The following is a 16,976-nucleotide window of genomic DNA, read 5'->3' as shown; positions in this document are numbered from 1 at the left end:
ATTCTGTGTTGTTTTGTTGATGAGCATCATTCTGACTGGTGTGAGGTGATATCTCATTGTGGTTTTAATTTGCATTTCTCTAATCATTAGTGATGTTGAGCATTTTTTTCATATGCCTATTGGCCATCTGTAGGTCCTCTTTGGAGAAGTATCTATTCATTTCTTTTGTCCATTTTTTTTTTTCTGAAGCTGGAAACAGGGAGAGACAGTCAGACAGACTCCCACATGCGCCCGACCGGGATCCACCCGGCACGCCCACCAGGGGCAACGCTCTGCCCACCAGGGGGCGATGCTCTGCCCCTCTGGGGCGTCGCTCTGCTGCGACCAGAGCCACTCTAGCGCCTGGGGCAGAGGCCAAGGAGCCATCCCCAGCGCCTAGGCCATCTTTGCTCCAATGGAGCCTTGGCTGCGGGAGGGGAAGAGAGAGACAGAGAGGAAGGGGGGGGGTGGAGAAGCAAATGGGCGCTTCTCCTATGTGCCCTGGCCAGGAATCGAACCCGGGTCCCCCGCACGCCAGGCCGACGCTCTACCGCTGAGCCAACCGGCCAGGGCCCATTTTTTGATTGGATTGTTTATCTTCCTGGCGTTGAGTTTTACAAGTTCTTTATAAATTTTGGTTATTAATCCCTTATCAGACGTATTGTCAAATATGTTCTCCCATTGTGTGATTTGCCTTTTTATTTTGCTCATATTGTCTTTAGCTGTGCAAAAGCTTTTTAGTTTGATATAGTCCCATTTGTTTATCCTGTCTTTTATTTCTCTTGCACGTGGAGATAAATCAGCAAATATATTGCTGCGAGTGATGTCGGAGAGCTTATTGCCTATGTTTTCCTCTAGGATGCTTATGGTTTCATGACTTACATTTAAGTCTTTTATTCATTTTGAGTTTATTTTTGTGACTAGTGTAAATTGGTGGTCTAGTTTCATTTTTTTGCAGGTAGCTGTCCAATTTTCCCAACAGCATTTGTTAAAGAGACTGACTGTCTTTATTCCATTGTATGCTATTACCACCCTTATCAAATATCAATTGTTCATAAAAGTGCGGGTTTATTTCTGGGTTCTCTGTTCTGTTCCATTGATCTATATGCCTGTTCTTATGCCAGTACCAGGCTGTTTTGAGTACAATGGCCTTGTAGTATAACTTGATATCAGGAAGTGTGATACCACCCACTTTATTCTTCTTTTTCAAAATTGCTGAGGCTATTTGTGTTCTTTTTTGGTTCCATAGGAATTTTTGGAATGTTTGTTCTATATCTTTGAAGTATGTTCTTGGTATTTTCATAGGAATTTCATTGAATTTATAAATTGCTTTGGGTAATATGGACATTTTAATGATGTTTATTCTTCCTAGCCATTAACACGGTATATGCTTCCACTTGTTTGTATCTTCTTTGATTTCTTTTATCAATATTTTATAATTTTCCAAGTCCAAGTCTTTAACCTCCTTGGTTAAATTTACTGCTAGGTCCATCCATGTTATTGTAAATGACCCTATGTCATCATTTCTTATGGCTAGTATTCCATAGTATATATGTACCAACAATGGACCTTGATAACATTATATGGAGTGAAATAAGTAAATCAGAAAAAACTAAGAACTATATGAATCCATACATAGATGGGACATAAAAACGAGACTCAGAGACATGGACAAGAATGTGATGATAACGGGGGGGGGGGGTGAGGAAGGAGAGAGAGGGGGTGGGGGGAGGGGAGGGGTACAAAGAAAAACAGAAGGTGACGGAAGACAATTTGACTCTGGGTGAGGGGTATGCAACATAATCAAATGTCAAAATTATCTGGAGATGTTTTCTCTGAACATATGTACCCTGATTTATCAATGTCACCACATTAAAATTAAAAAAATGTGAAAAAATTTACTCCTAGGTACTTTATTTTTATTTTTGCAATAGTGAAGGAGATTGTTTTCTTAATTTCTCTTTCAGCCAGATCATTGTTGGTGTATAAATATGCCTCTGATTTTTGAGTATTAATTTTATATCCTACCACCTTGCTGAATTAATTTATAAGGTCCAGCAGTTTTTTGACTGTGACCTTAGGGTTTTCTATGTACAGTATCATATCTTCAGCAAATAATCATAGTTTTACTTCTTCTTTTCTAATTTGGATGGATGTCTTATTTCTTCTTTTTGTCTAATTGCTGTGGCTAGAACTTCCAGAACTATATGGAATAAGAGTGGTGAAAGGGAGCACCCCTGCCTTGTTCCTGATCTTAAGGGGATAGCTTTTAACTTTTGCCCATTGAGTATGATGTTGGCTGTGGGCCTGTTTGATTATTTTTTAGTTTTTCTTTTTTTTTTTTTTTTAATAATTTTATTTTTTTAATGGGGTGACATCAATAAATCAGGATACATATATTCAAAGATAACAAGTCCAGGTTATCTTGTCTTTCAATTATGTTGCATACCCATCACCCAAAGTCAGATTGTCCTCTGTCATCTTCTATCTAGTTTTCTTTGTGCCCCTCCCCCTCCCCCTTTCCCTCTCCCTTTCCCCCCTTCCCCCATAACCACCACACTCTTATCAATGTCTCTTAGTTTCACTTTTATGTCCCACCTACGTATGGAATAATGCAGTTCCTGTTTTTTTCTGATTTACTTATTTCACTTCGTATAATGTTATCAAGATCCCACCATTTTGCTGTAAATGATCCGATGTCATCATTTCTTATGGCTGAGTAGTATTCCATAGTGTATATGTGCCACATCTTCTTTATCCAGTCATCTATTGATGGGCTTTTTGGTTGTTTCCATGTCCTGGCCACTGTGAACAATGCTGCAATGAACATGGGGCTGCATGTGCCTTTACGTATCAATGTTTCTGAGTTTTTGGGGTATATACCCAGTAGAGGGATTGCTGGGTCATAAGGTAGTTCTATTTTCAGTTTTTTGAGGAACCACCATACTTTCTTCCATAATGGTTGTACTACTTTACATTCCCACCAACAGTGGATGAGGGTTCCTTTTTCTCCACAGCCTCTTCAACATTTGCTATTACCTATTTTGTTAATAATAGCTAATCTAACAGGTGTGAGGTGGTATCTCATTGCAGTTTTGATTTGCATTTCTCTAATAACTAAAGAAGATGAGCATCTTTTCATATATCTGTTGGCCATTTGTACTTCTTCCTGGGAGAAGTGTCTGTTCATGTCCTCTTCCCATTTTTTTTATTGGATTGTTTGTTTGTTTGTTGTTGAGTTTTATGAGTTCTTTGTATATTTTGGATATTAGGCCCTTATCTGAGCTGTTGTTTGAAAATATCATTTCCCATTTAGTTGGCTTTCTGTTTATTTTGTTATCAGTTTCTCTTGCTGAGCAAAAACTTCTTAATCTGATGTAGTCCCATTCATTAATTTTTGCCTTCACTTCTCTTGCCATTGGAGTCAAATTCATAAAATGCTCTTTAAAACCCAGGTCCATGAGTTTAGTACCTATGTCTTCTTCTATGTACTTTATTGTTTCAGGTCTTATGTTTAGATCTTTGATCCATTTTGAGTTAATTTTAGTACAGGGGGACAAACTGTAGTCCAGTTTCATTCTTTTGCATGTGGCTTCCCAGTTTTCCCAGCACCATTTATTGAAGAGTCTTTCTTTTCTCCATTGTGTGTTCTTGGCCCCTTTATCAAAAATTATTTGACTATATATATGTGGTTTTATTTCTGGACTTTCTATTCTGTTCCATTGGTCTGAGTGTCTACTTTTCTGCCAATACCATGCTGTTTTGATTGTCGTGGCCCTATAATAGAGTTTGAAGTCAGGTATTGTAATGCCCCCCAGCTTCATTCTTTTTCTTTAGGGATTGCTTTGGCTATTCGGGTTTTTTTATAGTTCCATATAAATCTGATGATTTTTTGCTCTATTTCTTTAAAAAATGTCATTGAATTCTGATGGGAATTGCATTAAATTTGTATATTGCTTTGGGTAATATGGCCATCTTGATTATATTTATTCTTCCTAACCAAGAACAAGGAATATTCTTCCATCTCATTATATCTTTTTCGATTTCTCTTAACAATGGTTTATAGTTTTCATAAACTTATATAAAACTTTTATATAAGTCCTTTACATTCTTTGTTATGTTTATTCCTAAGTATTTTATTTTTTTTGTTGCAATTGTGAAGGGGATTATTCTTTTGAGTTCGTTCTCAGTTGTTTCATTGTTGGCATATAGAAAGGCTATTGACTTCTGTATGTTAAGTTTGTATCCTGCGACATTACTATATTGGCTTATTGTTTCTAGTAGTCTTTTTGTGGATTCTTTGGGGTTTTCGATGTATAGGATCATATCATCTGCAAAAAGTGATACCTTTACTTCTTCTTTTCCGATATGGATGCCTTTTATTTCTTTGTCTTGTCTGATTGCTCTGGCTAGAACCTCTAGTACCACATTAAATAAGAGTGGAGAGAGTGGACAACCCTGTCTTGTTCCTGATTTAAGGGGGAAGGCCTTCAGTTTAGTGCCATTTAATATGATGTTAGCTGATGGTTTATCATATATGGCCTTTATCATGTTGAGATATTTTCCTTCTATACCCATTTTGTTGAGAGTCTTAAACATAAAATTGTGTTGTATTTTATCGAAAGCATTTTCTGCGTCTATCGATAAGATCATGTGGTTTTTGTTCTTTGTTTTGTTGTTATGGTGTATTACGTTAACCATTTTACGTATGTTAAACCATCCTTGAGATTCTGGGATGAATCCCACTTGATCATGATGTATTATTTTTTTAATATGTTGTTGTATTTGATTTGCTAGTATTTTGTTTAGTATTTTAGCATCTGTATTCATTAGAGATATTGGTCTGTAGTTTTCTTTTTTTGTGCCATCCTTGCCTGGTTTTGGTATGAGGGTTATGTTGGCCTCATAAAATGTGTTTGGAAGTATTGCTTCTTCTTCAATTTTTTGGAAGACTTTGAGTAGAATAGGAACCAAGTCTTCTTTGAATGTTTGATAAAATTTGCTGGTATAGCCGTCAGGGCCTGACTTTTATTTTGGGGGAGGTTTTTAATGGTTTTTTCTATTTCTTCTCTACTAATAGGTCTGTTTAGGCTTTCTGCTTCTTCTTGACTCAGTCTAGGAAGGTTGTATTGTTCTAGGAATTTATCCATTTCTTCTATGTTGTTAAATTTAGTGGCATAAAGTTTTTCATAGTATTCTACAATAATTCTTTGTATATCTACGGTGTCCGTGGTGATTTCTCCTCCTTCATTTTGGATTTTGTTTATATGAGTTCTTTCTCGTTTTTCCTTGGTAAGTCTTGCCAAGGGTTTGTCAATTTTGTTGATCTTTTCAAAGAACCAGCTCTTTGTTCTATTAATTTTTTCTATAGTTTTACTGTTCTCTATTTCATTTATTTCTGCTCTGATTTTTATTATCTCCTTTCTTCGGCTGGTTTTGGGTTGTCTTTGTTCTTTTTTTTCTAGTTCCTTAAGGTGTCAAGTTAAGTGGTTCACTTGGGCTCTCTCTTGTTTGTTCATATATGCCTGAAGTGATATGAACTTCCCTCTTATCACTGCTTTTGCAGCATCCCATAGATTCTGATATATTGTATTGTCATTTTCATTAGTCTGTATATATCTTTTGATCTCTGCACTTATTTCTTCTTTGACCCATTCATTTTTTAAAAGTATGTTGTTTAGTTTCCACATTTTTGTGGGATTTTTTTCCTCTTTTTTGCAGTTGAATTCTAGTCTCAAGGCTTTATGATCAGAAAATATGCTTGGTACAACTTCGATTTTTCTGAATTTGCTGATGTTGTTTTTGTGGCCCAACATATGGTCAATTCTTGAGAATGATCCATGTATACTGGAGAAAAATGTATACTCAGTCACTTTGGGATGAATTGTCCTGTAGATGTCTATCATATCCAGGTGCTCTAGTGTTTTATTTAAGGCCACTATATCTTTGTTGATTCTCTGTTTGGATGACCGATCTAGAGCCGTCAGTGGTGTATTGAGGTCTCCAAGTATGATTGTATTTTTGTCAGTTTTTGTTTTAAGATCAATAAGTAGCTGTCTTATATATTTTGGTGCTCCTTGGTTTGGTGCATATATATTAAGAATTGTTATGTCTTCTTGATTCAGTGTCCCCGTAGCCATTATGAAATGGCCATTTTTGTCTCTGAGTACTTTTGTTGTCTTGTAGTCAGTATTATCAGATATGAGTATTGCTACGCCTGCTTTTTTTTGGATGTTAATTGCTTGGAGTATTGTTTTCCAGCCTTTCACTTTGAATTTGTTTTTATCCTTGTTACTTAGATGAGTTTCCTGTAGGCAGCATACAGTTGGATTTTCTTTTTTAATCCATTCTGCTACTCTGTGTCTTTTTATTGGTGAGTTTAATCTGTTTACATTTAGTGTAATTATTGACACTCGTGAGTTCCCTATTGCCATTTTATAGATGCTTTCTGTTAGTTTTGTGTCTTGTTTGATCCTTCTCTTTCGTTTTTCTATCTTTTGTTTTTATTTGGTTGTATTCCATACATCTTTCCTCTGTTGCTATCTGCCGGGGTCCAGCCCCGGGGGGGATCCAGGGGTCCCACAGCGTCGGCAAAATCGAGTGAGATAGCCGAATTCTTTTCTTTCTTTTTATTCTCTGGTTAGCATTTACTGCCAGGCATCTCTCTCTTCAAATGCTAGTATAGGTCCCTTTTTATACACACACACTGAGTTAAAATTACATGGTGTTAATTATTGCTTTTGTTTCACTATGTTTACATGTTTCCGGATAACAGTTAATTTATATCTATAAATCACAAACCAGGTAGCAAGTCATTCAAAGTACAAAATAACTTGAATAGCGATAACAACATTGGTAAAAGCTTTTAAGGTATTAGTACTAATAGTTAACTAACTTTACTGCTGTTGTGAGTCAAGGGGCAGAGAGAGATTAGCAGACGAAATCATTAAGGACTAACAATGGACCACCGCTTGCTCAGGTAAATGGCTTTGAGTTCATGCAGTGTCCTACTTTTTCTCACAAGATTCTAAAAGGCTTGCCTATAAAGAAATTGACATAACATTAAGAATAGCTTTCACCCAAAAATATACAGAGTGCACTTGCAAGATAGCCTAGTAGCAACATAAGACATTAACTGTTATTACTTCTATGGATGCCCCTACATTTCTCTCATTATCAAAGAATTTTGGAAAATATATAAATCTCATGAGAACATCTCATTGAGAAAGCCTAGCAATTAATTGCCTTTAGTCAAAAGACAATTCTCTTAGTAAAACATTCTTTTCTTGCCGACTGCGCTCTCATCCTAGGCCACACAATGGACCATTCTACTATACCTTACCTAAGATACTATTGTCTAGTCAAATATTACTTATTTATTATATTTAAACACTAGTTAAGTTCTGACTCTATTCTTCTCAGAGTGTACCACTATCTGCAGATCAAATAAGCAAGAAGAAAGGAATGTTTCTCTACTCTATCACATGAAAAGACTAGGGAGGAAAAATGTTGAATTAAGTGAAGGCCAAAAGGTGCTCTGTGCACAGCCACTGCCTCCTACCCATTCACAAGTCACAATCTATTCTTTCTAACATGATTAAGAAGGAATTCTCCTACAGATTTAACCCTTTATGAGGGATATCATAGCCAGCCTCTTATGTCTATGAGCCCAGCTCAAGGGGCTCACAGGCTTTTCTGTGGAACTCACACCCTCTGTCTCATTTCCAAAGAAATTACTACGAATCTACAGGGAAAGCACGATACTATTATCCCTGTGCCATAATTAATAGCACACACCCAGAAGAGGGGGGATATAAGGCCAGATTAATTAAAAAAGTCAAAGGGGGAAGTATCGTTGTGTCTCTCCTTTGGGTGACTTCGTCAACCCGCAGCCATTGGTCTTCTCTGCTGTGACTTTGTCAATCAGCAGTTTTTGATCTTCTTCTGCTGTGACCTTGTCAGCCAGCAATTGTGGGTCTTCTCCTGCTGTGACCTTGTCAGCCAGCAGTTGTGGGTCTTCTTCTGTTGTGACCTTGTCAGCCAGCAGTTGTTGATTGGCTCCCGACAGCTATGTTTTTTATCTCATGTGCTTCTGTGGTGGTTTTTAATTTTTTTTATTTTTATTTTTATTTTTTTTTATTTTTTATTAATAATTTTATTTTTTTAATGGGGTGACATCAATAAATCAGGATACATATATTCAAAGATAACAAGTCCAGGTTATCTTGTTGTTCAATTATGTTGCATACCCACCACCCAAAGTCAGATTGTCCTCTGTCACCTTCTATCTTGTTTTCTTTGTGCCCCTCCCCACCCCCTATCCCTCTCCCATTCCCCCCTCCCCCCCGTAACCACCACACTCTTATCAATGTCTCTTAGTTTCACTATTATGTCCCACCTACGTATGGAATAATACAGTTCCTGTTTTTTTCTGATTTACTTATTTCGCTTCGTATCATGTTATCAAGATCCCACCATTTTGCTGTAAATGTTCCGATGTCATCATTTCTTATGGCTGAGTAGTATTCCATAGTGTATATGTGCCACATCTTCTTTATCCAGTCATCTATTGATGGGCTTTTTGGTTGTTTCCATGTCCTGGCCACTGTGAACAATGCTGCAATAAACATGGGGCTGCATGTGTCTTTACGTATCAATGTTTCTGAGTTTTTGGGATATATACCCAGTAGAGGGATTGCTGGGTCATAAGGTAGTTCTATTTTCAGTTTTTTGAGGAACCACCATACTTTCTTCCATAATGGTTGTACTACTTTACATTCCCTGTGGTGGTTTTTTCAATGGCAGTTACCTTTAAGTAATGAAAAGGGTTCCTTTTGCATGAGCCCGCAGTTCTGACAAGTTTGGGGGAACTCCTCGCCGGCTCTTTTACAATTGCCCCACAGCCACCCACCTCCCTCCCGCAGGTTGGAGGCTGGCGCCTCCTTCTCACCCTCCCCTCCCTCGCCCCCCTCCCTCTTCCCTACCCCACCCCCACCCCGAGGCGCGGACACGCCACCGGGAGGAGCCTGGGCTCAGCGCTCCCAGGCGCAGCCCCTTTCTCCATTTTTTAGTTTTTCTATTGTAGTTGAGGTATGTTCCCTGTAATCCCACTTTGCTGAGAGTTTTGATCATAAATGGGTGCTGGATTTTATTGAATGCTTTTTCTGCATCTACTGATATTATCATGTGGTTTTTGTCCTTTCTTTTGTTTATGTGATGAATCACATTGATTGATTTGCGAATATTGTACCAGCCTTGCCTCCCAAGAATAAATCCCACTTGATCATGATGTATGCTTTTTTTCATGTATTGCTGGATCCAGTTTGCTAATATTTTGTTGAGAATTTTAGCATCTAAATTCATCAGAAATATTGGTCTATAGTTTTCTTTCTTTGTGTTGTCTTTGCCTGGTTTTGGATCCAGAATTATGCTCACCTCATAAAAGGAACTTGGAAGTTTTTCCTCCTCTTGAAGTTTTTGAAATAGCTTGAGAAGGATAGGAGTTAGTTCTTCTTTGAATGTTTAGCCTGTGAAGCCATCTGGTCCAGGGCTTTTGTTTGTTGGGAGTTTTTTGATAACTGTTTCAATATCATTTGTTGTATTTGGTCCATTTAGGTTTTCTGATTCTTCCAAATTGATTTTTGAAAGATTGTAGTTTTCAAGGAATTTGCCCATTTCACCTAGGTTGTCTATTTTTTTTTCCGAAGTTGGAAACGGGGAGGCAGTCAGACAGACTTCTGCATGCGCCCAACCAGGATCCACCTGGCATGCCCACCAGGGGGCGATGCTCCGCCCATCTGGGGTGTCACTCTGTTGCAACCAGAGCCATTCTAGCGCCTGAGGCAGAGGCCATAGAGCCATCCTCAGTGCCTGGGCCAACTTTGCTCCAATGGAGCCTTGGTTGTGGGAGGGGAAGAGAGAGACAGAGAGGAAGGAGAGGGGGAGGGGTGGAGAAGCAGATGAGCGCTTCTCCTGTGTGCCCTGGCTGGGAATCGAACCTGGGACTCCTGCACGCCAGGCCGACGTTCTACCACTGAGCCAACCAGCCAGGGCCTCTAGGTTGTCTAATTTTTTGGCATACAGTTCTTCATAGTATTTTCTTACAATCCTTTTATTCTGTTGTGTCCATTGTTACTTCTCCACCCTCATTTCTAATTTTATTCATTTGAGTCCTTTCTCTTTTTTTCTTGGTGAGCCTGGCTAAGGGTTCATTGATCTTGTTTATTTTTTCAAAGAACCAGCTCTTGGTTTCATTGATCCTCTGTATTTTTTTTTAGTCTCTATGTCATTTATTTCCACTCTAATCTTTATTATTTCCTTCCTTCTACTTCCTCTAGGTTTTACTTGCTGTTCTTTTACTAGTTCTTTTAGTTGCAGGATTAAATTGTTTATTTGAGCTTTTTCTAGCTTCTTAAGGTTTGCCTGTAATGCTATGAACTTCCCTCTCAGACCTGCTTTTGCTGTGTCCCACAGATTTTGAGTTGTTGTATGCTCATTTTCATTTGTTTCAAGAAAATTTTTGATTTCTTCCTTGATTTCATTGTTGATCCATTTGTTATTTAATAACATGCTGTTTAGTTTCCAAGTGTTTGATTATTTTTTAGTTTTTCTATTGTAGTTGATTTCTAGTTTCATGCCACTGTGGTCAGAGAAGATGCTTGATATGGTTACAATCTTCTTAAATTTGTTGAGACTTGTTTTATGTTCTAATATGTGGTCTATCCTAAAGAATGTACCATGTGCATTTGAAAAGAATGTATATTCTGCTGCTTTAGGGTGAAAGATTCTGAATATATCTATTAAATTTAGTTGATCTAGTGTGTCCCTTAATTCTGCTGTTTCTTTGTTAATTTTCTTTCTTGAGAATCTATCCATTGATGTTAGTGGGGTATTGAAATCCTCTACTATTATAGTATTGCTGTTGATCTCTCCCTTTATGTCCATCATAATCTGCTTTATATATTTAGGTGCTCCTATATTAAGTACTTAGATATTTATAATGGTTATCTCTTGCTGTTGGATTGCTCCCTTTATCATTATGTAGTGACCTTTTTATCCTTTACTATAGTCTTTGTTTTAAAGTCTATTTTGTCAGATATAAGTATTGCTACCCCAGCTTTTTGTTTTCATTTTCATTTGCATGAAATATTTTTTTCCATCCTTTTACTTTCAGTCTATGTGTATCTTTTGTTTTGAGGTGGGTCTCTTATAGACAGCATATGTACTGGTCCTGTTTTCTTATCCATGCAGCTACCCTTTGTCTTTTAATTGGAGCATTTAATCCATTTATATTTAAGGTTATTATTGATATGTAATTGTTTATTGCCATTTAAAAAAAAATCTATATTCCTCTTTATATATATATTTCCTGCTTTGTTCTGTCTATAGCAGGCCTCTTAACATTTCTTGCAGCATTGGTTTGGTTGTGATGAGTTCACTGAGTTTTTTTTTTTTGTCTGGGAAGCTTTTTATTTCTCCTTCAATTTCAAACAATAGTCTTGCTGGATAAAGAAGTCTTGGTTGTAGGTTCTTGTTCTGCATTACTTTGAATATTTCTTGCCAATCCCTTCTGGCCTCAAGTGTTTCTGTTGAGAAGTTGGATGTCATCCTTATGGGTGTTCCTTTGTAGGTGAATGACTGTTTTTCTCTTACAGCTTTTAATATTCTTTCTTTATCTCTTAGCTTTGGTATTTTGATTATGATATGTCTTGATGTGGGCCTCTTTGGGTTATTTTTTAATGGGGTTCTCTCTGCTTCTTGAACTTGTGTGACTCTTTCCTGCATTAATTTAGGAAAATTTTCAGCTATAATTTTTTCAAAGAGCTTCTCTTAATCCTTGTTCTTTCTTTTCTCCTTCAGGAACCCCAATGATGCAGATGTTATTTCTCTTCATGTTGTCACAGAGCTCTCTTAGAGTTTCCTCAGACTTTTAAATCCTCTTTTTTTTATGCTTTTCTGCTTTCATGCTTTCACTTATCTTGTCCTCTAAGTTGCTGATTCGATCCTCTGCTTCATCTAGCCTGCTTTTAATTCCTTCAAGTGTAGTCTTCATTTCTGATATTGTGTTTGTCATTTCTGTCTGGTTCTTCTTTATGATTTCCATGTCCTTTTTGATGCATACAATTTCTTTATTGAGGTGTTCATTAAGTCCATCCATTGTAGCTTTGAGATCCTTAAACATCCTAACAATCATTATTTTATACTCTGCATCTGGTAATTTGATTACTTCCAATTCATCCAGGACTTTTTCTGAGGATTTATCTTGTTGAAGCATATGACTTATGCTTCTCTGCCTTCCCATTTTTCTCTGTTTTCAGTTGTGGTCTCCTTGCCTAGTAGAGCCGCTTTGAAGTCTTGATTTGTTTGTTTTTTTCTCAGTTTTCTTTTTTTTTTTTTTCTTGAAGCTGGAAATGGGGAGAGACAGTCAGACTCCCGCATGCGCCCGACTGGGATCCACCCGGCACACCCACCAGGGGCGACGCTCTTCCCACCAGGGGGCGATGCTCTGCCCCTCCGGGGTGTCGCTCTGCCGTGACCAGAACCACTCTAGCGCCTGGGGCAGAGGCCAAGTAGCCATCCCCAGCGCCCGGGCCATCTTTGCTCAAATGGAGCCTTGGCTGCGGGAGGGGAAGAGAGAGACAGAGAGGAAGGAGGGGGTGGGGGTGGAGAAGCAAATGGGTGCTTCTCCTATGTGCCCTGGCCGGGAATTGAACCCGGGTCCCCCGCACACCAGGCCAACGCTCTACCCCTGAGCCAACTGGCCAGGGCCTGTTCTCAGTTTTCTTAACTCGGTGGTAATCTTGTTTACTGATCTCAGCAGGGGACTTATTTGAAAGTGTATTCAGGAATGTAGTGGTGTAACCTCTGAGACTTTGCCAGCTACTGTCTGGTGGTGGGGTGCTTTCTCAGCTTCAGTAGGGGGAGGTGTATCTCAGATCTCCATGGAGACCTGAGTTACTGCTCCCCCTCCCCACTTTCTGTTTTCAGCTGTCTTTTTGTGCTGATTGGAGCTGGAGAGCTTTCTGGAGGTGGGTCACCCAGAACCACTTTAGGCTTTTTCTGTGTGGAGGGATCAACCCCTCCCCCAGCTATGGCCGCCTCAGCATTGGATGAGTCAGCTTCTCACATCATCCCATGCATTCCTCTGCCCATCACCATCTGTCTCCCTCTCCCCCCTTTCCTTTTGGAAGACAAGCCAGTCCTCTCAGGCCACCTTGTTCCCAGGTCTTCAAGCAAGTGGCTGTGAGTGATATTTTCTGCTCTTCTCCTTATAATGAGAGTCCTTCTGGGCTTTCAGCCTCACCCCCCCCCCCATTTTCTCCTGAAAGCAGGGGAGCCCTCAACATGCCTCCACAATCCCTACCAGGCTCAGTGTGGCTTCTTCTTTGTTCCTTGGTTTTTGAGACCTGTTCTTTTAGTTCAAAGTTGGTTTTTCATGCTGATTGTTCCTAAATTAATTTGTAATCCAGTTTGGTGGTGTGAGCTGGGAGTCTGTGTATCTGCCTACTCTACTGCCATCTTGGTATCTCCTGGCTGTCAGATTTTTTAAAAAAAGATTTGAAGGCCCTGGCCGGTTGGCTCAGTGGTAGAGCATCAACCTGGCGTGCAGGAGTCCCAGGTTTGAATCCTGGCCAGGGCACACAGGAGAAGCACCCATCAGCTTTTCCACCCCTCCCCCTCTCCTTCCTCTCTGTTTCTCCCTTCCCTTCCCGCAGCCAAGGCTCCATTGGAGCAAAGTTGGCCCGGGCGCTGACGATGGCTCTATGGCCTCTGCCTCAGGTGCTAGAATGGCTCTAGTTGTGGCAGAGCAATGCCCCAGATGGGCAGAGCATCACCCCCTGGTGGGCATGCCGGGTGGATCCCAGTCGGGCGCATGCGGGAGTCTGTCTGCCTCACTGTTTCCAACTTCAGAAAAATACAAAAAAAAATAAAAAAAATAAAAAAAATAAAAAAAGATTTGATTCTGGGCTGCTATGTATGGTTATGAAGATTGTGCACAGTATAATCCTAGGAGTAGCATTGATATGACAATGTTTTACTGAAGTCTTCTTACTTAATAATGATCATAATATCCCTTTTTGGGTATTTGCATTTTTTTTTCTTTTTTTTTTCTGAAGCTGGAAACGGGGAGAGACAGTCAGACAGACTCCCGCATGCGCCTGACCGGGATCCACCCAGCACGCCCACCAGGGGGCGGTGCTCTGCCCCTCCTGGGCGTCGCTCTGCCATGACCAGAGCCACTCTAGCGCCTGGGGCAGAGGCCAAGGAGCCATCCCCAGCGCCCGGGCCATCTTTGCTCCAATGGAGCCTTGGCTGCAGGAGGGGAAGAGAGAGACAGAGAGGAAGGAGAGGGGGGGGGTGGAGAAGCAAATGGGCGCTTCTCCTATGTGCCCTGGCCGGGAATCGAACCCGGGTCCCCCGCACGCCAGGCCGACGCTCTACTGCTGAGCCAACCGGCCAGGGCCGAGTATTTGCATTTTAATGGTTAATTATTAATTTAGTAATTAATAAACTCCTTAACTCAAAGGAATAAATCATGATTATAAAGACTCATGAAGACCATGCAGGTTTGTGTCTCTGGGAGAGACTAAGGTGAGGAGACATGGAGGCTCAGTGCTCTTGGACCAAAGAATTTTGCTTTGTTTTGCATCTGGAGAGCAGAAGTAACTTTGACCAGGATTAGGACATTTTTCAGTGTTCCTTTCACAATGTTAAAATGTGCTCTTTATCGTCCTCCTATAGTGTCTTTAGTCTGAAAGCACTCCCTCACCTCCAAACTATGCCTCAACATCACTTGCCCTAGAAATACTGGGTTTGACTCCAGTGCTGAGCAGGCAGCAGCTGGTGAAGTCTGTCCGTTGCTTCCATATCTGTCTGAATGCTCCTGCACAAGGCAAGTTTATATGCAAAAGCAGGATGAGCCTTGGCTGTGAGGGGAGCAGAGTGTGGGTGCCCTTGGGCAGGGTAGTTAGCATCTGTTAGCCTATTTTTTCCTCTGGAAAATGGGAGTGATACCTATTTTACAAGGTTGCAGATAGGCTTAAAATCAGGTATTGTATAAGTAAATGCTTTATGAATGCTGAAGTGTTGGACAAATACAGAGAGTTCTGTTTATGCAGGGAGTGGAGGGGTAGACCTGACATAACACAGTCAGCCTCATACTTTGCTCTTACAGGTCTTAATTCAGGAGTCTCAAATGTGAGCATGCAATAGCATCATCAGCAGCCTGTGTGCAAACACATCACTGGGCCTACTCCCGGTGTTTCCTGGTTCTCAAGGTCTGGGGTGGAGCTTGAGATTTTGTGTTTCTAACAAGTTGCCGGTAACTCTGATGTTGTGGTCTGTGGACCCTACTCTGAGAATCAGTGCATTAAATCTGTTTTAAGCATATACTTGTTACTGTAGTAACTCTTAGACTCACACAGAAACCACATTCACTGATCTTCCAGCACAGCCTAGCATTTACCCGGGGCCATTTTGTGTTTCCAGTGGGGTAATGGATTTGTCTGAAATGTCTGCTCAGGTTGTATGGGAGTGCGGGGAGGCAGGGAGGAACTCCACGGGCAAGTGGGGGATGTGACTCCTGCTGATTAAAGAATAACTATTGTTTCTAATGCAGAGCGCACTACAGGAAGTAAGGTGAAAATTATACAAGCAGATTTTACCAAGGACAACATCTATGAGCATATTAAAGAAGAACTTAAAGGCTTAGACATTGGAATTTTAGGTATGTAAATTGCAAAATTCAAAGCTTGTTGTAATACGTTAGTGAAATAATAATCTTAGTGACACATGAGTATTGCATGGTAACTTAAACTTAACCCATAACTGTATTTTAATCTATAGAATTAAATGAATATTAAAGCTCAATTCTAGGCCCTGGTCGGTTGTCTCAGTGGTAGAACGTCGGCCTGGTGTGCGGAAGTCCCAGGTCCGATTCCAGGCCAGGGCACACAGGAGAGGCGCCATCTGCTTCTCCACCCCTCCCCCTCTCCTTCCTCTCTGTCTCTCTCTTCCCCTCCCGCAGCTGAGGCTCCATTGGAGCAAAAGATGGCCCGGGCGCTGGGGATGGCTCCTTGGCCTCTGCCCCAGGCGCTAGAGTGGCTCTGGTCGCGATGGAGCGACGCCCTGGATGGGCAGAGCATTGCCCCCTGGTGGGCATGCCAGGTGGATCCCGGTCGGGCACATGTGGGAGTCTGTCTGACTGCCTCTCCGTTTCCAGCTTCAGAAAAATACAAAAAAAAAAAAAAATCTTTCAAAGCTCAATTCTTCAAGAGACGTTACTGGATTAACAGATTTATGTATTACTTTAGGATATATCCAATATGCATATCACAACCTTCCCAACCATGTTTCTTAATATTAAAATGAATTTTCTTTTGCTGAACTAATATTGACATTTGTCAGGAAGAGGGAGTCTCAGAAACTGCGGCCTAAAGGAACTCATTTAGCAAACATTGCTGTGATTGGTCCATGAAAACAGCAAGTCAGTGTAGTTATTGGAGAATTGACTCTGTTATTCAGGAAACAAGATAGTATTTTTTCTGTGATGATTTATAAACAAGCTATTTTTTAACTACATACACAGTACAGTGTTTGTATTGTGCATGGAAGATTTGATTTCTAAACTTCCTGCTGATTTAAAAAATAACTAATTATTCATTTTTACTAAAAAAAATGTAAAACATATCACTGCAAAAAAAAAAAAAAACCACCTGGAAAAAGTATAGAAGCACATAAAAGAATTATGGATTTCTTAAAATCCCGACTGTGAGAAAACATTTTGGTGCATATCCATTCAGATATATATTTTCATATATTTACATGTATTTTACATATTTACCCATATTTTCAAAACCGAGCTTAAATTTACATACTATTTTATAACATTTTGAAAAGCCATATCACAAATGTTTTTCCATGTCTTTAAAACTCTAAGCAACTATAGTTTTGAGTGGCTGCATTGCATTTCACCATGTGGCTGCACCATCGTCCAC

At 39.9% G+C, this 16,976-nt stretch overlaps 1 protein-coding gene across 1 annotated transcript in view; it reads left to right on the top strand.

Moving 5' to 3' along the window:
- LOC136391440 (17-beta-hydroxysteroid dehydrogenase type 3-like) overlaps positions 1–16,976 on the top strand; it is a 49,285-nt gene that overhangs the window by 16,734 nt on the left and 15,575 nt on the right. Inside the window, 1 exon segment of the mRNA XM_066363126.1 lies at positions 15,599–15,706. Within this exon segment, the coding sequence (XP_066219223.1) occupies positions 15,599–15,706 (108 nt within the window).

Source organism: Saccopteryx leptura, chromosome 2 (assembly GCF_036850995.1).
Source record: "Saccopteryx leptura isolate mSacLep1 chromosome 2, mSacLep1_pri_phased_curated, whole genome shotgun sequence".
Classification (NCBI taxonomy): Eukaryota; Metazoa; Chordata; class Mammalia; order Chiroptera; family Emballonuridae; genus Saccopteryx; species Saccopteryx leptura.
This window is presented reverse-complemented; position numbering and strand designations above follow the sequence as displayed.